The following is a 22,007-nucleotide window of genomic DNA, read 5'->3' as shown; positions in this document are numbered from 1 at the left end:
GCCATAATCGCTAATAAACTTTGAAAGCCGAGCCGTAACCTAGCGAGAAGTCGTCCGGTGTTTACATCGGCTCGCGATGTTGTCATTTAGCAACTCGACCGGGTATGTTCGCCGACGCGCCGAAAAATATTATTGTGATTATATATTATTCTTATTATTATTATCATCACTGTATATTGCGTTAAATATTTACATTGTTAACTTAGTATTAATAGTAATATCTTTTTATCACTATTATAATCATTACGTCATAATTATTTTAGTTACGACGAATGTCTTTCTAAATACGCCGCTTATTGTTTATCATTTATTATTATTACAAGTTATTTCTAAGATTTAAGATTCGACGATTAACGTCCTCGATCGAATCGGGGTCGAGGATGTTGATTGTTGAATCTTAACCGATTCGTTCGGCAGATTTATCAGACTGACTCGTGATTGCTGCAATCGAAAGTGCGAGGTGAGACAGGCGGGATTTGTCGCGTGAGATGAAAATGACGACTGGAGTGTTCCAGAAACAGTGCAATTTTGTATCCGAAATTGTACATACAATATATTGTAATTAGGACATCAAATGTGAATCTTTGAAATAAGGCTCGGAAGAAAAAAAACTTCTGTATCGAACCATAAAGAATGAAAGCACAGCTGTTACATGGCGACAAATAAATTGAGCAACTTATTAATGCATAATTAATGTATATGTATAAATTGATATTAACGTTATAAGTAAATGTACACCGAACATGATATAAATATACGTAGTATATGTGTATATATGTATATAATATAAGCGTATATATTCGGTGTACATTTATTTGTAACATTAATTTAAATACAACTTGTCCAACTTATTTACAGTACTACGTAACGGCTGTGCTTCGGTTCTAAACGGAGCTTTTGGAATCATTGAATTGCAAAATCGAATTTGAAGAAGTCAGACGTTTCTCGGCATCCGAGATCAAGCATTTGTAACGCCAACAACGCGGCGCGCTGCCGTAAGGAACTGACGAAGAGGATGTCACTAGCGATCTTTGGTGGCGCCGAAGCAACGACATTCTCGGCGCTCGGGATTCGTCTCAGGTTGCACAGGAGGGAAGACCGACGCCGGCTCTGTTCTCGTTCCGGCCGACGCTGCGCACTTTGTTCGGGGCTGCACGAGCGTGAATTGCACACGCCGCACATCTCGGCGCGACGACATGAATGAACCAAACGGCAAGTAAGAAGAGGACGCGCGGCGTGAAGAACAAAAAGGAGGGTGGAACGACCGAGGGAACTCGACTCTCACTTTCGTACGTATCGATTTTTCAACGGGCCGACCCACTCTCATCGCCGCGGCGGTGCTTTCGAGCAACCTTGAAGAAGACGCGGCGAACGACCCACAGGACGAACCAGGCAACCACCCACCCACACACACCGACCCCGCGACGGGGTCTCAGCATAAAGCCGGCGCAAGCTTTCGCGAAATAACGCTCGATCGACTCCGGCGCAGCCGAGATTTCCCGAGAATTTCCTCCTCCTCTCTCTCTCCCTCTCTCTCCAGCCGATCGGAAATTGGATAGGCGAAAAAACAACGCCGGTCTGAGCTAGTTTAAGGTTCTCACCGGGTGGCACGAAGCACCGTGTTTGCGAAAACTCCACGTTGGAGGAACGATGAGTTTTCACCGGGATGCTCTTCAGCTGCCCCGATAAAGCGTGGCTTTCGATTGAGATTCTCCAAATGATTGATAAGGCGTGCATCGCGAAGGACCGTATCGTTTTTTTTTCCGGAACTAAAGCAACTGGAAGCGAGTGCGATTCCGACAACGCCGGTCTGTGTTCCACTGCTTATCGAGCTTTCCGTGTATCATAAAAATAACTCACGCCGAGAGCGAAATGTGCACGGCGCACGCGAGACGCATCGCCGGTCGCGATGCACTTACGTGCAACGACGAGCGTCATTCCGTATTTATGACGATTTACGTATTGAACAGAACACACACAACTGCGGCATCGTGAATTTATTTAACCGGCTAGTTGACGGTCGATAACGCCGCGATATCGACCTCGGCTCGGATAACATAACATAATCGAATTTCGTCTCCAGGATAAGGTCCTTTCGGACGCGCCTAATCAGAGATCTCCGAAATTCCGGAGGAAACGCTCTCGTTATTGGCGCTTATAAATCGTGTGCCCTCTTTTATGTGTATAATTTTTCATGGGAAGTTACATTAAATGTTCAGATTTCATAGAGAAATCGCGATATAAGTCTTACTTTCTGAACTTCTCGGTGGAGAATCTCACTCGAAATTGAAGAGCGAATCTTATTGCACACCGTGGCAACATATTCACTTCAATCGATTGACACCGTTCGATTCGTTCATACGGAATCGAAATCCCCCCAAGCTTGAATGAAACATTCACTCCTGCGACTTCGAGTGGCGATACTTTCATTATCGCTTCGAGTACAGCTACCGCCGCTTTCCGCTCGTTTTGAGTTCCATCATAAGATTCCATTATAAGAAACTCAGAAGGTAGACTAATAGATGTAAGGTATTTTAAGATTTGATGTAAAATCCAACTGGAAAAGTGACGAAAATTTAGAGGATAGATTAAGGGTGGTTTAAGAACTGACGTAAAATCCCATCGTGAAATTGATGTTATAACTCCGCGAAGGGTCCAATAAATCTCATTAATTACTCAGACTTCGTGATGACGAATGGGACACGTAGCCCGGAAGGGTTGCACGGTTCCGCGTTTCGTTCCCGTGCGGTCCGACTCACTTATTCCCCTTAATTGCGAGACGCGCTCGGTGAAACAACACTCCCTGTTGAATCTCGACTGGACCCGGGGACTGCCACGGAGCAGAGAGGTGCGTTCTCCTTAGCAACACCCCTGGATTTATCACACCGTGGTAAATCTCGTCGGAGCTGAGATCGCGACTAAGCGGAATATCCGCGAAATATCCGGGAAAAAGGAAGGACAAGTGTACGTTCGCAAAATTCACGGATAAAGAAGAGGAAGCGAGCGAGAGAGAGAGAGAGAGAGATGAAGGGGGAGGCGGAGACAAAGATGCATTAAACGCGCGAGCGTTCGTGCACGCGAGGAGGCCGGGAGGGATGATATGACGGGCAGCGGACAAAAGAGAGGGCGGGAGGGGGGCGGAGGAGGGACGGCCTTTGTTTCGCGTACTTCGCTTTAGGGGATTTTCGGCGGCATCCGTGGTATATAGCGCGAGGTGCGTGCAAGGCCGCGCCGTCTGCTTCGTGCTGCTGGTCCCCGCAATCTACCCGTTCGCTCTCCTCCCTCCTTCGCCCTCCCATCCCCTTCAACCCTTTCGCACGCACGTGTGACTCGCCCGGCGATTTCGTCGGGTCACCTTTAACGAAAGGCGGCGGGTTTTCGCGAGGCTGGAGGGGGCGGAAGAGGGACGGACGGAGAGAGGGGTCGTGAGGAGGGAGGAGTGGGCGAGAGAGACAGAGAAAGAGAGGGAGAGCCTTTGCGGGCAGGGATGGACCGCGGCGGGTCACCCCCGTGGAAGAGCTTTTGATGTCCCGGCCTAAGACACCTTTTTTCGGACACTCTTTTTCTTCCTTCTGCCATTCACCTCCCCCCCCTACCCCCTCGTGCTTTTTTGCCGATTAACGAGCCGCTGGAGCGAGCACGATGGCCATAGATAGAGAGGGGAGAGGAGTGGGCGGGTGGATTGAAAACGCGGGCGGGTCGACCGAAAATTTCGACGGTGATGTGTCGATGATGCGATGCGATCTACGAGGAGCGATCTGTGGGGGACTCCCGCCCGGAAAAACGCCGCGGGTCGCGTCGAGCGGATGTCGGGCGCGCGCCCGAGTGTCATCGACCGGATCGTTCTCTTACCTGTATCGAGTTTAATGGCGCGAACTGCAGCACGCACGTGGCGCGCGCGCGCGCGCCCGTTTGGTCTACTACAAATATAGATAGAAAGCAAATTTGGTGTCACAAATGGCCCACCCGAATTTTTGTGTTACTTTAACAAGATGAATATATTAACTTAACATATTTGTGCACTTCTTAATCTTTCCCACGTTAGAGTAATATAAGAATTTCGGTAGACCGTTTGTAACGCAACATTTTTTACCATGTAAATATAAATGTGTGGGTATTTGTGGATCCCACGAGCGACCAGTCTGGAATATAGTTAAAAAATTGCGGGAACAACTATTTCTCAATTTTTCCGCAGATTTCTTCGGTTCCTGTCCCGAAGGTACCCAGATTCGTTTAGAGAAATTCACGTCTGTTTGGTTAAAACCAAGCACAAGAAACGAAAAAATCACTGGAGAATGAGGTAAAACAGTTTTTCCCGGAATTGTAAAATTATAGTCCGGAATCTTTCCCATCCCGCGATAAGTGTACTTTTGCGACGTCCTCGGCTGTTAAATGCGGAACAGCGGAAAGTACGATGACTTGAATAAATCTGACAGATTCGTCGCGGTCTCACGCGACAAGCGGTGAATAAATAAGTCGACGGGCACAATTGATATGATGAGTTTTCATTATTCCGCAGCTTTCCCACTGACGTCGCGAGAAGCCTTCGAATGCGGAGCATTGTTAGCAAATTTCGCAAGTTTATTAAAGCCGAAGTAGCGGTATACAGCCGGTATCGATTTCTCCCCGGAGCGAATTAAAGGGAACGCATGGGCGGTCGCGTTCACAAATACGGCCCTGTTCCGAGGAAGAACCGCCGACGTCGTCGACTTGCGCCGTCGGGACGCTCGGCGCCAAAATCGATCTTGAAAAGGGAAAGTGCCAGCGGCGTGACTTTACATGTACACATACACACACATACACGCGCGCACACGAAAAACGCGCGCGGAAGCCGTTGGCCAAGGGCATCCACGTATTAAAATCCAGAAAGACTCACGACGATACGTACCTTGTCTTTTTCCTCGTCGATACGTGCAATATACGATAGAGGAATTTAATAGAAAACTGATAGTATCGCTCCTGGAAAATGTAGTTCGCTAGGACAGGAATTTTGAACAGCCAAATCATTCGCGATGATCGATGTACCGGTCTCATTTTGTACACAAAGTATCACCGCTGTAAACACAAATCTCGCGTGAAATGTGCTCCACTGACTGTTCTGAGAGACTACTCTTGCTTCATATATCGAAATAAAGCGTTTCCGTTGGAATTCCGCACGATTATTGGTCCTGTTTCCTCATTCGTCCTCGTATCTCTAGTCCTCAAATGGACAGAACTGATTCTTTAAATTTAAATGTTCGATCTCCGTCGGAGATCTTTCAATCATTATAGAACGACAGTTTTCATCAATATCTATATTTACAAAATTCTAATCTATTATTAATCTAAATTCATATTTATATGTAAGAAAATGTAATCTGTCAATTTTTATTGTATTAATTACTCTATTATATTAATTAATAATTACATTTTTAATTATATTAACGATAAATATATTTGTCCGATTATAGACAGAGAAAAATAATTTTGTTATTGTAGCGAAACCACATACATCGTTGCTGCTATACATTTGTTGCAACAGCGATAAAATTTAGTTGACATAACCAAATTAACGAATTACTCGTAAACAGAGCAGAAACAGTTATGTTGCTGGGACAGAAAATATTCTGTTGAGTGAATTTCTCCTTAGGATACATTAAATTGTTGTTAGAACAAAATAACGTTTCTTTACGTTTACCAATTTGTTCTTACAGCAAAATAATTTGCAGACTAGATTTAGCAAACTAGTCTGGCGAATGACAATTCGTATTCTTAACAAGTCGTTTTGTTGTCTGCATAATAACTGACAGATTTTATTGCGACAGCAATAAGATTTGCAATGTCGGCGAATTATTTTTCTCCGTGTACTGTGAAATTCCGTTTTTTGGCGAAAAGTTTCAAAAATTTTACCCCAAACTTGCCCGTTAATATTATGTATATATTATATTATATAATGATTGGTAAAACTGAAAGGAGATCAATTGTTTTGCATATATTCGTGGTTGTATTATTGGTGTATCTAATCTAAATTGCTCTAGTTTTATTCTGCGAATGCGAATTGAAAATTGGCTGGGTCTTGCGGATCGCATCGACTGAGCGGCCTTTGAAGCTCGTGAGGGGGGGAGGGGGGGCGGAAGGATCAAACATCGCGATTCGACGTGAAGCTTCGTGTGTAGGTAGGTACGTACCTGCGCGACCGCGTGGCACGTGCGCCGCTTTCCAGTTACGCCTGCGTGTGCGTGACACGCACGCACGCACAGATGTACGTACGACGCACGTGCCGCCACCGCCACGTTGTCGGCCGAGACGCCGTGTTGCTGCAACCGGAAGTAACATCCTCGACTGTTTTCAATGCGGTGATGGTTGGAGTGATTCGGACCAGACGCGATAAAGAGGGTTTTTTGGAGAAATATTTGAAAACCACTGAATTTTTGTGAGAAATTTCGCGAAGGTGACAAATTTGGAACAACGTCGCGTTTCGAAACATATAAAAATAGAGTTAAGAATAAAAAAAATTACGAAGATTTGAAAATCATCTATGTATACAATAAAAAATATTTTATACCCATGTCAAGATCGATCTTTGTTAAAATCTCAGTTTTAAATTTCTAACATACTCGTGTGTTAATTAACATATTGTATTTATGTTATCTTAACATTTTGTATTATACAATATGTATAAGTGTTAAAATAATACATCTTATACTTTTCACTGTTGACTAATTTATTTTGCGTTAATTCTTGGCACAATATTTGTGTTATTTTTCAACATATTCACCTTAAATTAATACAGAAATTCGAGTGGTCCGTCCGGGACATATGAAATGTGTTAAATTTATCACAAATCTTTTTTACTCTAAAATACAGAAGTACGCGATGATAATTCGTATCAATTTTAATAATTGATAAAGGAAAGTCTTTTCGGACACGTTTCACAATGTTACGTGGCGCATTACGTAGCGTGTTACGTGGAGAATTTATCAGCCAACGAGGCAGTTGTGAGTCAAAGCAGTCCAAGTTTTCCCGGTATCGAAACGATGACGTAAACACATGTCGGAGATGCCTTTGTGCATTTTGTACAGGGCAAAGATAGCGGCGTATCGATATGTGGGAACACGTCGGCCGATCGTTTCGTCGTTGTACTATCTATGGATAAGGCGGGTAGATTAGATGCGCGCAACAGGAGGTTGTTAATATTGACAGTGGCGGCCTATAGCTCTAGCTGAAGCTGTTACCACAGCTACTTTCCACAGTGTCGACGTTGTGTGTATCTGCGAGTCGCCGCGTGCGTCAACGGGCTGCCGGTAATTTTTCCGCGATAAGCGCGCGACCGCTTACGCGTGAAAAGAGTTAATAGCTCGACGCGGGAAACCGACACGTGCGTCACACGCATGCACGTATGGCGCGATCGGACCAAAACGGCTAGCCAAGCTTGTGGTCTGGCATGTGAGCAAAAGAAAACGTCTATGAGTCGTCAAAAGTGACGAGACGAAGATATTCTCGGAGCTTGGAAATTCCGGGGATTCCTAAGAATAATTAGGAATTAGGAGGCTAATCACGCGTAAATTTAGAAATCAAATTGTATCTTAATTTTTTGTCGAAATCACGTATTTTAATTTCTTAATTGTATCTTAACGTTTTCGAATTCTCCAAGTCATTGTATAAATTTTTAGAGATAATTTTTTTTTTATTTTATATATAGATATTGTTGGAGACCCTTGAGACTATTTGGAAACGGATATTAATTCCTACAAAATTCTCTTAACGGAAAAATTCCGAAATCGCCGAAGGAGCGCTATCGGAGAATGAATAGACGTTTTCATCGTGGACTCGATGATTTTGTTTTTTTTTTTCGAAATCACTAGAATCACATTGTCAAGAATGGGACGCTATTAATGGGCGTTCAGCCTTAGAGAATTGGCCGTCTCATAATGCACGTGTATTTTCGCGCGCGTCTAACAGCGCGCTTCGCCGTCTTCGCTCCCTCCCAACGCGGCTTTCTCGGCTCGATGAATGAACGTCCTCGTCTGAAGCGGATGTTTTCGCGATTCGCCGAGGCGGACCGTTATGTAGAAGGATCTCGATGCAAACACGACGGTACGAGTGAAGACTTTGGAGCGAGAGTAACATATAAATCCAATCACACATGTTTTTGACACATTGATTTGTGCATAGAAGTAATATCGGGAATGAGTAATTAAAAAAAAAAAAAAATACATATATATAAATTATTAATGAGTTTCGTAGATTAATCTCACTAAAGGAGAGGCACGAAATCGGTGAAGGCTACAAATCTCATGCGCTACATTCCTGTTTATTTTTTTCCGAGCTTATCGCAATTTTCACGAAACGAGTTTCTGCAAGATGCTGTATGTCTTCCTGTATAAAAGCGATAGAGCGGAAATTTTACATAATATGCCCGCGATATATCATTGATTTTTCGCGTTGGAGCAACGGTGACAAGAGTCGAATCCGCGCGGTTTTCACTCGGACGCGATGACGTAACATTGCGAAACTAAATACGTACGAAAAATATAATCCGGGCAGATATCGTATAAACCGTACAATTCACCGGACGTGAGATATTACTCCGATGTTACGTAGCGTCTAATTATCGCTACTGCAAACTGTATATTATGTACTCACAGTGAGTCTCAGGAAACTGATAAAAGCGCACGTGCTGCCTATGGGTTCGGTCAAGTATTTTAATAGTTGTTTCTGCATCATGCAATGCGACGCAAGAAAAAAAATCGTTAGCGCAAACCAGATAAACGACTTTCACTCCTTAAACGGAGGAACAGTTTTAGACGCCTTGATGTCGGCCCGATTTGTACGCATCGAGATCATGTGCGCGCGTTTTAATGGCAAAACTGTTATCTGCGATATTACTTTGCAGATTTTTGCGATAAATTCTGCGACTTAAAAGTTCGATATAGGTCGACATTCTTAATCTCCGAACGTTCAAACGGCTCAAATTAACCTGTCCGTTGCAAACATATAATTTTTACGTAATGTACACAACTTGTAAAGATATCGATGAATTAAGATACTCGGGATATTTTGTGATATTCAGATTCAGCACATACACGAGCTGCAACAAATCTCCAATTACCGCTTCAAACTAGTACTGCTACTGGTTACACTTAACATATTCGCCGTTTGTATCCGAGGAAGGCTCTTTTTTTGAGTTGTATGCACAAGAAGAACCGTCCCCGCAGGGTTCAAGTCTAGACAGAGGAAATAATAATCGACAAGGTTAGCGGGAAAAACTTGATGAAGAAAAAGTGCTTAAAGTCCGTCGTGAATACAAACGCATTACTGCACCGACAAAGGTCGTAGGAGGAAAACGTGCAAAGCAACCGATAACGCGACGTCGTGTTGTTTCTTAGAGATGAAGGAGAAAGGAGAAAGACAGGAGGAGAGAAGGAGGAAGCGAAAATGCAGTAAGAATTTTGGAGAGAGAGAGAGAGAGAGAGAGAGAGAGAGAGAGAGATAATGACGGTGGCGGTCTTATCATCCGGAAATTGCGCGACGTCTGCCGCGCGTAATTACTAACACCTAAGGAGCGACGTGTGTTACGCGTCACGATCGTTAGACGATGGATATTGTTCTCGCTTTATCGCTTTTTAATTATAACTTGTTAGCGCGACGCTACGTAATTTGATTTAACCCTCGCGCGCGCGCGCAGACGGGNGGGGGGGGGGGGGGGGAGGGAGAGGCGGCAGATTACACGTTACCGCAAGTAGTGAGCATAACGCGGTGGCATATGCGACACGATGCATTTTGCATGGAAAAATACCGGGCCGGCGGTTAAAAGTGAATATATACAGTCGGGACGTTTATAAACTTTCATCCGCTCTAAGTAGGGAGCTAATGTGTCGTCGTCGTTGGCCGAAGAAATCCTGGCATACCTTTGCATCGCGCCCGCATTAAGAGAGGAAAATATATATAGCTGGAGTAACTATAATCTCATTGTATTTTATAGTCCATTTTGGTTAAATTACTTGTTCTTTAAAAACACTTGAAGTTTGCCGATCTTATTTCGGGACACCCTGTATAAAATGGTCAAATTCTCTTACCAGTCTATGTTTGAAACTTCACTATGATTATACTTGAAACCATTATAATTCATGGTGAAATATTTACAAGGGTTGTTCGCATTATGTCTGCATCACAATTGTAACTCATGTTATCCTGGTAGAAATATGTGCGTATTTTCCTACGCGGGGGAAAAAATTAGTCTTAAATCAGGAATAGATATTATCACACATGGGCAAGAATGTTATAATCTTCTTAGAAGACTTTAAGTATTGAATTGAATTCAAGTAATACTTGCCATCAATACAAGTTCAGTCAAATCGAGACTAAAAGTCTCCCAAGAAGACTACGACATTCCTACTCATACATGAGAACATCCACTCCCGATTTAAGACCAATCTTCTCCCCGTGTAGTTACCGTCTAATATTTCTACCAGGGTATAGCAACGTTATATTTATAGTTTCCTCGGCTATAATTTCATAATCATGCCATTGTAGTTCAAAATATCGCACATATTTCTCGCGGTGTGTCTCCGTGTGGTGCACGAGTGGTAGTATTTTGTAGCATAACAATGCTCTTATAGAACCGCAAACGCAAGTCGCCGGTAATCTACAAGCGGAGTCGGGCCATCGAGTTTCACCGTCAACAGCATGGCGGCTAATCTACCGATATGCGAGAGTGTGCGGCGGCATTAATCTACCGATGCACGTCCGGGGTTTACATTAAGGGACCGGTGAGTAATGGCGCGTCTGAATGTTTGCTCGTGGCTGCTCTTGGCGCGAGACTCTTACGAAACGTACCTTCGCTCTTCTTCGCGCGTATACGAGTATTTCCGACGCGGCCGCCGCCCGATGTGTCTCTTCGACTCGAAATAGTTCGGGACTAGTAGCGTCGCGCCGTCCGGCGAGACATACTGAACCATCACACCGCGACACATTCGCCGAGTCATCGGGGACGAATCATCGGGAATGATTTTTCAGCGTTGGCTCCGGATGTGCGGCGGATTTTCGGCGGCAGCGACACTCGAGACGCCGTCGGCCGCGCGTTACGGCGAACGTCACGTCGCGCGTCGCGGTGTCAGCGACCGACGTCATTGGGAATGCACCGAGGCGATGACGACGGTGGGCGTATTGGAAACGGTGACTCAGCATTGGAATTATTAACGGGTGCCTCGTAGTACCTACGTTCATTCAGCAGCGCTGGCGTAAATTCGCGGACGTTTCTGCGAGGGCTTCTCTCTCTCTCTCTCTCTCTCTCTCTCTCGGCGCTTGTCGACCCTCGCAGAGAGACGCCCTCCTCTTATTGTCGAGCTACGCTCGTCAGATTATGAAACGTCAGATTCTAATCCCGCGTCACAGGCAGACGCTTATGTCGCCCCGTTGATATCTGAAGAAACCGCGTTCGGGCGCCAAGGAACGTCGCGCCAGATGAGACGCGGTCGATGCGAGCTATCGGAGCTCGGGAAAATGCGGAGGAATCTCCAGTATTTCCCGTTGATCGAAGATCGCAGAACTCGAGGATCACAGATGGTGAATCGAGGCGAATGCTCTCAATATGTTCGACCGAAATCTATTTCGATTCTTCTGGTCGCGACGCATTTCGACGCGATCGGATCACGTTTCATTTTAATCGTAATGATTAATTAATTGCGAAATCTGGTCCTTCCACCTCCCACTTTGAAGTTAAAGAATCATACTTTCAGTTTCTGGCCTTGCGGGGTTATCAAGTTTTGTAATGAAGCACTGTTTTTCATAACTGTTTTTTTTTTTCACAAAGATTTTTCACAAGAGTCTTTGAGTCGACTATCCCTCATTTTCGTGAGTGACGTAAAAATAATTACATCACTTTCCTTGCTGAATAGCTAAAGCCTTGCTTATCGTCCCCATTAAAAATTAACAAATCGTCATCTTACCCCCTCCCTCCGCACTTTGTTTCATACCAGTCGGGTGACCTCGATGTTTATCGTGAACACGATTTCTGCGGCGAGAAAAATTGAGTAACGCCGCTTTCCATTAAACAACACATGCCGAGAAATGTCAAAGTGTAAACACAAGTTAACCGCAGTTTATAGCTGCATCAATTTCAACCGCGATCGCTTGAGACGGTCTCCGTCGACACGACGACGATACATATACAACCGCCCGTTCTCAGCTCATCACGTCGTGTCGCATCACAATCGCGGCTTTCTTATGAAGGATTCTGTTATGCGCTCGATTTTTGAAGGGTGGGGGAGGGGGGGGGGTGAATATCGAACGCGGCTATTTGCGCTCGATATCGCGCGCGTTACGGTCCGGTCGCGCGACCGGACGGCGAGAAAACGATCGATACGACAGGTATACTACACAGACAGACACACACACGTATGTGCGCGCCTTTGTATGTACATAGATGTATATACATATATTAAACGGTCAGGTATAACGACCCGGCCTCGTGTTCGATCGCGCGAAACGCCGTTTCGACGCCGATAAACCTCGCTCTCTCTCTCTCTCTCTCTCTCTCTCTCTCTCTCTCTCTCTATTTATCTTTATCCCACCGTCCTTTTTCGACGCGGCGTTTTCTTCCTTTTTGAGAGCTTCCGTGAGAAAGCGGCGGATGACCGCACGGCGACTCAGCCGTGTAATAGAGAACGATTTTCTGTACGAATGTGCGCGTTACGCGCGCGCGGCCGATCCCGATCGATCGTGGTTTTCATTGACGAGTCCTCCTCGCGACGTGTCTTTTGTCCTGTCGAACCTCTTCGTTTCACGGGATCACAGAATAAATGTTGGACCGACGGGTGTGCGAGTAGGTTTCACTTGCGCGTTGCGCCGAGCACCGTCGGCGTCGGTATTTCGGTTGCCGGAAAACGTCGCTTGCACAAGCGTCCGATAATGCGTGATTTCATATCTTTCGATTATCCAGTTAGTTAGCACGTGTCGCGCCAATTCGGAGGGATTTCCCGCATTTCCCGTCGAAGGATCGGAGGAACGGCGGCACGAAAAAAAGGAGGGTCGACGATCGACCTTTAACGCTGCGGCGCGTTGAATAAAAAAAAAGCGCTCGCAATATGCGGCGTATTGAGATTTCGTCGTGCGACACTGAGACGGCGATGCGATTCTTAGTTTGAAAATATCCGTCTTTTCCATCCGATACTTTCTCCTCTCAATCCGTGAAAATTACTCCTGAATGACAAGAATACGATATTTCTAGCGGGGCTATATGAAATTGGTCTTCATGTAAGCGAGTTTCATCTTCACATAAGATTACACATATTCTTGTTCGTATGAGAATATGAGTCTTGGATTTTGATACTAATCTTTTTTCCGTGCGGGGAAACCAGTTATTGGATCAGGCTGATAATAACAGTGGTCATACGGACCCAACTCTCATTTTTCTGAGGTGATAAAGTAGTGTAACGTTTTGCAGAGAACATGGAAGAGGGGATAAGCGAAAGAAAACGCGTGGAGGCCTTGCATGCCTAACATGTTACTGGCAGAGTTAAATCGCCGAGTCAAGATGAAACGGTCATGTACTCTTTCTCTCGTGTTCGAGTTAAAGGCGCGTTAAAATCGCGAGAATTCACTCGCGAGAGCGACGGGGGAAAACGCGCTTGAATTTTTCCCCCTTGAAATTACAACTCGCGGCGACCTCGCGCATGAACCTACGCCTCGCGGCTGATTAAAAAGTATTTAACGTTCGAAATGACCGCCCGGCTGTTTCTGGTGGCTTAACGTCGGCATGCCAGTTCCGCGTTCGCCGTATTATGCCGCGACCGGCCTCGATATAGAGACCGCTAAACGGTCGTCTCTTTATTTTTAACTTCGCGTCCGCGCGAGTTCCGCACGACGCTGCGGAACGCCGGCCGGCGCACGAGACAAAAGCGCGCGTTTATTTGAGCTCAATAATATCGAGCTGTCGTCGCGCCACACGCGTGGCCGGTGGTCTCGTCGTATCGAATCCCCCGGACCCGGTCGCCCGGTTTCACCGGAAGGCCTGACCTGATTGCGTTGAAACTTCGGGACGCCCGTCGCGTGCAATCCTTTCGTCCGTCTCCCGCGTCTTTTTCTTCATTCGCACAATGCGCTAACGCGCGTTTTCACCGAGGACATTGCATTGTCGGCTCGTCGACGTATCTCCTAATTCACAATTTGAAGGGTTTCCACCCTTTAAAATGGCGCGCTAAACCGAGATAATATACACACTTCGATGTTTTCTACGTAGAGATTTTTTTTTAATTTAATAAAACCTCTTCACTCGAAACAAATTTGTCTTTTGCGATCGAAAGCAAACAGACGAACGTTTGATTCGGCGAACAAGTTCGTTTGGTTTCTTAGATAGTAAATATCTTTATGTTAAATAATATATTTCTTTTGTTATTCCTCTTCTTTTCAGATATATTATTCTTTTGTATAATATTTCCTTTGTATTTTCATCCAAACATTGCAATGGTTGTCATAAGCAATAAATAATCGAAAGAAGTAACACTATGTTAGAAAAATATTAAGGAAATTTTTCTTTTGTTTCCGTGAAATAATATTTAATGTATAGTAAAATAAATTCCTCTTGTTAAAATTTTCTCCAAATAATACTGTTTTTTTTTCCTATCAAACAAAATGATTTATTTTAGTGAAACATTTTTATTCAATCAAAATGATATTTGATATTAAATTATGCTGTATATGTTAAACAAATCCAAGTGAAATAAACACGTATACGAAATCTAAAGAAACCTTTTTCTGTGTGTATTCATCTTGAATCTTTTCTATGTCAATATTTTCCATGAATCTTTCATTGAATTTTCATACTATTCATTCGTCTTGTCAACATGTTTCCTAAGTCGCGATTTGAGCCATCCATCGACGTTCCCACCTTTTAAAGTGGAGCGTTTTGCACAAAAACCAGGATAATACACACATACACACAGACACACTTTGCTGTTTTCCATTCATCTTAAATCTTTTCTATGTCAATATTTTCCGTGAATCTTTCATTGAATTTTCATACTATTCATTCGGCTCGTCAGCGTGTTTCCTAAGTCAGCGATTTGAGCTACCCATCGACGTTCCCACCCTTTAAAGTGACACGTTTTGCACAAAAAACCGGATAACACACACATGGTAAAAAATTTTGTGTTAAATTTAACACATTTTATATATCCCAAACTGTTCATACAAATGTAATTTTAAATGTTAATTTAACACAAAGTGAATATAAGTTGAATTGAAAAGTAACACAAATATTAGGTAAAAAATTAACATACCCATAATACGTTAATCGACATTGCAATACAAAATGTGTTATTTTAATACATGTTGAATATCGCCTCGACATAAAATATTGAGATAATATAAACACAAGACGTTAACACATAGGCGTGTTAGAAATTTAATATAGAAATGTTAACACGGCCCGATTTTAACACAACTGCAAAATGTACGCACTTTTGCTGGTTCTCAGAATTTTTCCTACGTCAATACTTTCCGTGAATCTTTCATCGAACTTCCGCATCATTTATCGTGAATTTGCTCGTTAGGAAAATAATTCGTCCCAAGCGGAAGATACAGATGGAAGGTCGCAGGGAGAGACTGGCGAGTACGTTTCGGCGCGGCGGCGGCCACTTTCGCGCAGCCGTGAGTCTCGCGAGTCTCGAATCGGGATCCTCGAGGTGTCTATAATCGCGCGGTTACAAGCCTGCGAGAAATTCTCTTAATAAATAAAGACACGGGGTACATTAATTCGCGCACATCGCGCATGACGGTCGACAAGGCGATCGATTCGAGTCGAAATGTACCGCGCGGGCTGTTCGCCAATTGAATATTCGGAAAATACGCGACAAGTTGCGCGCGACACTTGCCCGAGACACTTCACGGCAACTTACGCGCGACAACTTCTCTATTTCCTTTTCTCTGCCTCGCTATCTTTAAATTATTCGCGCGATTCACGCTGAAGAGCTGGCGACGCGTGCCTCGCGCGCTCTCTCCGCCCTGGATCGATGAATAAGCGAGCGTGACGTGGGAGCGGGCGTTTTCGCAAACGCGCCTCGTGTGTCGCGTAATTAAGAGGGAAAAAAAAGAGGAATGCAAAAGAAGAAGCGGTGATCCACTTTTGACGATAAAAGCGTCGCCCGCGCTGTTCATTTTTCGAGCGAGCGAGCGAGCGAGCGAGCGAGTTATCGTCTTCTCGCGATCCGCCGTTTCTTCTTCGCTAGCGAGCGCGCAAGAAAAACTGCCCCTCCGGAGAGGATGAGACCCGCCGGTGGGACGATATTAACGTAGTGGTAACGCTTTTACGTTAACGAGCCGCGTGGCTTCCGGGACACAGGAGGAAGCATCGATTATATTACGAGATCACCGCCACGGGGCGGCCGGGGGTGCGCGCCGATTATGTCACGGCGATTAGGCGCGTATCAAAAACACGCCGCGGTCTCTCCTGTTGCGTCCCCCCCCCTTCATCTCCTGCCGCGCTCCTCTTTGGATGTTTATTACGTTGCAGATATATTCACGATAGCAGCCGCTTTAACGGTATATATACATGCTAATTTATGTCCCGGCCAGCTTATGTGGTCGTCGTCGTCGTCTCTCTCTCTCTCTCTCTCGTATACAGTGTAATATAGCACGGAGGGTGGTCGGCGAATTTTTTTCCGAGCACAACGTGATTGCCGTTGAAAACATCGTCAGAACCGCCGGCGATAGCGTTCAAGAGGGCGACCGTTTTCCGATTTACCGTGTCGCTCCAACTATTTCTTCAGCATACGCGACGCGATGAATTCCGCGTTTATCTTATCGCGCGATCGTTCGCCGATAGTGAAGCGATTTCCGAGAGAGTACGTGTCATTTTGTCCCCGAGATTGGTCACGAAAAAACTAAAATGATTTTGTTTCCTGCGACAAAAACGCGTTTGGTTGTTCATCGTTTTGCTGTTCACGCAGATCCGACCGAACTCATTGATCGGTGTGCCGCATTCTTGCAGTTCCGGCGAGACGAGACCGGTAATCGTTTGCGTATAAAGCACTTCCTCTGTCTGGATGACTTGAGATTTTGCCACATTGGTTCTCAATTGGACAAACACAGCGAGATCGTCTCGCTTGGATCGCAAATGGCTCTTCGGCGGACTAAGCAGCTGGATTAACGATACATGATATTATCTAGATACGTGGGAAGATATATTACCGAAGGTTACTAGATGTTCAATAACACCGGCGACGTAATGCGATGACGATTTCCGGCCGATTCGTGGAAGGTAACGACAAAGGAAAAGAAGAAGACGCGGTGAATCAATGCGGAGGAAACCAAGTCCTTGCCGTCGTCAATTCGCCCGCGAAGCTATGCTGACCACGTCAGCGCCGATGACATAATCGCGAAGGATTCGCTGTAGGCTTATCAAAAAGGATACACTTCGTTCTGCTACGTGCGGCAGAAAATAAGAAGCCGACCTGCCGACGACCTTTCGCACATACGAGGAAATGGATGAAAAAATTGGCGGAAAATTAATGAACGATATATCGACGTTTTGTTTCGCTCGAAATTAGCGAGAGTGCTCTCGTTTTAATTTCCTAAGCCCAAGGCTGGAATTTCTCATTCTAAAAGTCTCACAGCGATTTCGCTATCTCGTTTGATCGATATTATCGATCATTAATTGCACAGAGAAAAAAGTGCTAGAATCGGGTAAACGTAATTACGTGTTTTCATTTATCGACAGCTTGCAGTAAATACTTACTTGAACGGTAATATTTCAATTTATAAATGAACTACTTAATGTAAATGTAAAGATTCGAGTGATTCTAAATTTACGAGACTGTATATTTATTTTATTATTTATTAAAATTACGTGATATTTCTTTCCTATGGAGAAACCCAGTGGCTTTGTATTTACATTTACATTTTTCTGCTCGGCAAACATTTCCTAAAAATAAATTCTGATATATTCTCGATATTACGAATTTAATACTCGTCGTGATTGCTTTAACACATACAAGCCTATACAAAGGAAATCTCGTATTGTACACAATCAATTACATTTCTGCTTCGGGCTAATATTTGCGAGAGGATATCGGAGCAACCACGGTACTTCGATCAAGTAAATATTACTTGAACTTGGTAACACGTTTTCTCAGTGCGACAAATCGCGCGACGTAAACATTTAATCCAACATTTAATTGTACTTTCTGACATCTTGTCGAGCCACCGAGATTTCCACCGGTTCGTCTCGTTTCCCGGCGAAAGGAGCGCACGGGTCGACGAGGAACGTCGCAAACCGCAGCGATCGCGAAGCGAAACACACGCGCGCCACTTCCGCGTTTATAGACGGATCGAGTGATTAACGAGCAAATTAACGGTTTCCCGGTGCGCGACTGGGAAAACGCGGCCGGCGATCGCCGGCTTATTCCGGCACGTGGAAATTCACAACGACGCGGTCGCACGTCCGCGACGCGAGCTCGGAGATATTTCTGCCGCGAATTACCGGCGCGCGACTGTATAGACTCTATTATACATAGATCTATCTACGTCCGGCGAGTGCAGCGAGTGCAGCCAAGACGTGTCCCCGTCTCGGTTAGCGGCGTTGCGCGCGTATCACGCGAGAGAGAAGAAAGAGAGCGACGGAGCGATATCTCCGAACGAAATTCGAAATTCGAGTTCGAGCGAGCCACCATCGCCGATCCCGCGACCATCCTCGAGATTACAGCCGTGTAAAAAGCATTGATTATCGCAGAAGCGTGTCAAGGCTGTTAGAAATCAATTATTAGTCGTTATTATGTAAGCGCGCACATTGTCGCAGCGAGAACGTTCCTTCCTCGTAAGCGCGCGCAATTGCCGCAGCGCGTTATCCAGCATTCGGATAGAATCTGCTATCCGCGCGGAAAATCTCGCGGTATCTAATTGGCCTATCCAGTCCGATTTCCCACAATTGTTATTATTATAGATTTTAGATCGGGAAATCTACCTACCGGGTTCTGCTCGGAGCGGTGATGTTTCGGACGCACGATTTTCAACGGGAAACTTAAACAGATTCGATTTGCCCCTCCCTCCGCGTTTCCCCTAAGATTCTTTCCGGTCTTCACTGTACACTACGATCGAGCGAATTATACGAAACTTACTTTAAGTATATTTTACGAGCACACACACGCACGAACCCTGATATCCTCAATATCACGGATATTTCATACTTGCCGCGATCTCGGCTATTCTAATCGGAACCTACGCTGTCTGCGGGGAAATCGGTGAAAATTTCTGTACGACCGCTCTCGCATCCATCGCTGGTGTAATTAGCGGCGAACAGTGGGATTCGTGCCGAATTATGCCGAGTCACCCGTGGTAGTCTCGCGCGGGTGATGTGTTACGGCTGGCCGTCGATGACTCGCGTTTCGATACCCCAGCACCGGTTTTCCTTCGTTGTGCCGTTGTTAATTATCTCGAACGTGAACAATGACGGGCGACCGTCGCGGCGATGATTAAGAGGTGCCGTAGTCCGCGCGCGCGTGAGCCCCCACCGTAAATACATCTCTCGCTGCTCGACGGCATGAGGTTGTGTTTTCCAGATACGGTGCCGCTATCGTCGCGATAATATCTCACCTGAGTCTTCTTTTTATCCGCTTTTACCGCGTACTCGCGCGGAACGCCGCTTTGTGATTTGTCGATCGGTCGCGAATACGCGGAATAATGAGACTGCTATCTTCGGTTATCTCCGTCGATTTTCTCAGATCAGAGAGAGAGAGAGAGAGAGAGGAAAGAGAGATAGAGAGGGAGAGAGGGGGTGGGGTGGTAGAGGGGGGGGGGAGGAAAAGAGAAAAACAGCTGTCATGAGCATCATCATCCTCTTTCTCCTCCTCTTCCTCCTCCTTTTCTTCGTTGGTTCGCGATTCTCGCTCGATGGATCCTCTCATTCGCGGAATCCGCTAAGCCTCGATGAAATGCAACAAGTGTCTCGCGAAATCATTTGTCAACGGGAAAGCGGGCGGCGTGGCCGGTCAGTCGGTTGGTCGGTCGGTCGATGTGAATCATCGAGTTCAACGGATCGTTACGTATTCTCGCATAATGCCGTCCGGGCTGCAATCCGGATGCGCTTTATTTATTTTTCAAGCTCCGTCAAACGGAGCGCCCGTTTTGCATTCGTCCGGGATTATTAATCGGCGGTGGATATAAACGCGCAGGATGCGCGTGGGATATCGTTTCGGAGGAAATTTGACGTGCGAGACAACGTCACACGGCAACGTCACACGTCGACGCGAAGCGTGCTCGTCGAAAATAGAAAACGGCTCTTCCTCGCATTCTGTCTCTCCGCGAGCGGCTCAGAAATGTCCATATCGAATAATACCTACGTTACGTAATCTATTAACGTGACAGAAGATCTACTTATTTTTCGTGCCGATTCAGTTATCGATCTAGTTGTTGTCATTTTACAGGGCTGCCAAATGAATTTCGAAGTTCTCTTTTCCAGGTTTCCCAGATGACAGTGGAGGATTTTCCATGAGCAATATGTAATCTTGAACTTTGATGTTTAGCAGGAAAGATTGCGGGAAAGGTAGCTTATGTTATTAGAAACAACGTGAACTTCAAAGTTGAGCAACACAATTATTAATAATTCCGAATGCAAATTCAGACCGACAAAGAATTAACGAGTATTGGAAAAAGGAACACAGTTGAGTGTATTTAAAGGAATTGTTGAGCGAAAAATTCCAGGGATATATTTTTTTTAAATATCCTTCCCCGACTTTTCCAGGTATTCCCTGACATTTGAAATTTCCATGACTTTTTCCAATTTTCCACGTCCGTGGCGCAACTTTGATTTCATCATCATCGAGCGTTATTATTACTATTACTTCGCGATACGAATAAATTTACGTATAAATTTGGCGTGCATAATTTCGCATGAATATGTATAAATTTCGACAGTTTTGCTCGAAATGTATCAACTAAATATAAATCCAGGGTGATGAAGGAGGGCAGCACTTCTCAAGCCGTGCCGAAATAAGACAGAAACGATCCGTGCGACCGAAGTGGCGCGGAGATCGAAAATTCAATTTTCCGGAATTTGTATGCCAGAGTCGAGTAAGAGAGGCAAAAGCTGTGACTTACGTTTCAAGCGAAACGCCGTCATCGTCGTCATCGTTCGCACGTGAATGAACGGTTTATTTACGCATGCTCTCGTACGAGTAGCGATTACGAGACGACGACGAAGAAGATGACGACCTAAATCCCGGATACGCGTACACGCTGATATCTCGGCGCTTTTCGCTCGCGCGCGCGCGCGCGCGGGATGATAGCGGCGCGATCGCGCTGCGTGTGCATCAGCGTCGTCGGTAGCGAACGTCGACCGGCGTTTTGCATAACTCTTTGCATAACATTATCGGGCGCGGCGCAGTCTACGCGGTTTCCGGTCCGCGGCCCGATTAAAAGCGGGCTCGCAAGAGAGCGCGAGAAATTCCCCCGGACGCCGAGAGGGAATTCGCGGCGAATTCAAGTCCGTCCACGTGCGAAATGCACTTAAAAAGAGCGCGCGGCCGCTCCAGAGTATAAGCGTCCGGATAAACGAAGTCTTTCGGAACCTTCTCAGATCCCGAATTCAACCGGGATTTTCAGCTCAGAGAGCGCGAGATGCACTCTCAGGCTTTATTCCGGAAGATTCGAATCATGTGCCGATATTTCTCGATATCTCGTCAGCGGGAGCGTCCATGCGGGACAATTCGAGATTCGACGTGCCGCGATTTTGAAATAATTAATAATTGTTTTTGTTTTCACGAGGATCTCGGGAATGATTTTAGTCGGCTGATATTTCAAACGTCGAGCACTTACGATTTCGTTCGCAACAGGAAGGCGAGTGGAGACGCTAACGAGAGCGAGAGACTCGCCGCTGCCGTCGTCGTCGTCGTCGTCGGCTCCTAACGGGTGGTCGACCTTCCGCTCGTCTCCGTGCTCGTTAGCGGTACACACCGAAAAATAATTCTACCCTCTCATACGCTGCGAACTCTGTCGTCCCTCTTCCTTTCCCTCTTTCCTCCCATCCACTCTCG

At 45.5% G+C, this 22,007-nt stretch overlaps 1 protein-coding gene across 1 annotated transcript in view; it reads right to left on the bottom strand.

Moving 5' to 3' along the window:
- Window positions 1-21,998, bottom strand: part of LOC106749103 (insulin-like growth factor 2 mRNA-binding protein 1) — a 27,990-nt gene extending 5,992 nt beyond the window's left edge. Inside the window, exons 1-2 of the mRNA XM_014628214.1 lie at window positions 21,963-21,998; window positions 21,790-21,875 (exon numbers count right to left, since the gene is read on the bottom strand). Coding sequence (XP_014483700.1) covers window positions 21,790-21,875; window positions 21,963-21,998 — 122 coding nt within the window. The remainder of the gene's footprint in view (window positions 1-21,789; window positions 21,876-21,962) is intronic.
- Between the last annotated feature and the right edge of the window lie 9 nt (window positions 21,999-22,007).

The sequence above is a fragment of the Dinoponera quadriceps genome, unplaced genomic scaffold (assembly GCF_001313825.1).
Source record: "Dinoponera quadriceps isolate SergipeBrazil2010 unplaced genomic scaffold, ASM131382v1 scaffold3024, whole genome shotgun sequence".
In the NCBI taxonomy this organism is placed as follows: domain Eukaryota; kingdom Metazoa; phylum Arthropoda; class Insecta; order Hymenoptera; family Formicidae; genus Dinoponera; species Dinoponera quadriceps.
The sequence above is the reverse complement of the archived record's forward strand: the minus strand, read 5'-3'. Positions and strand labels throughout refer to the sequence as shown.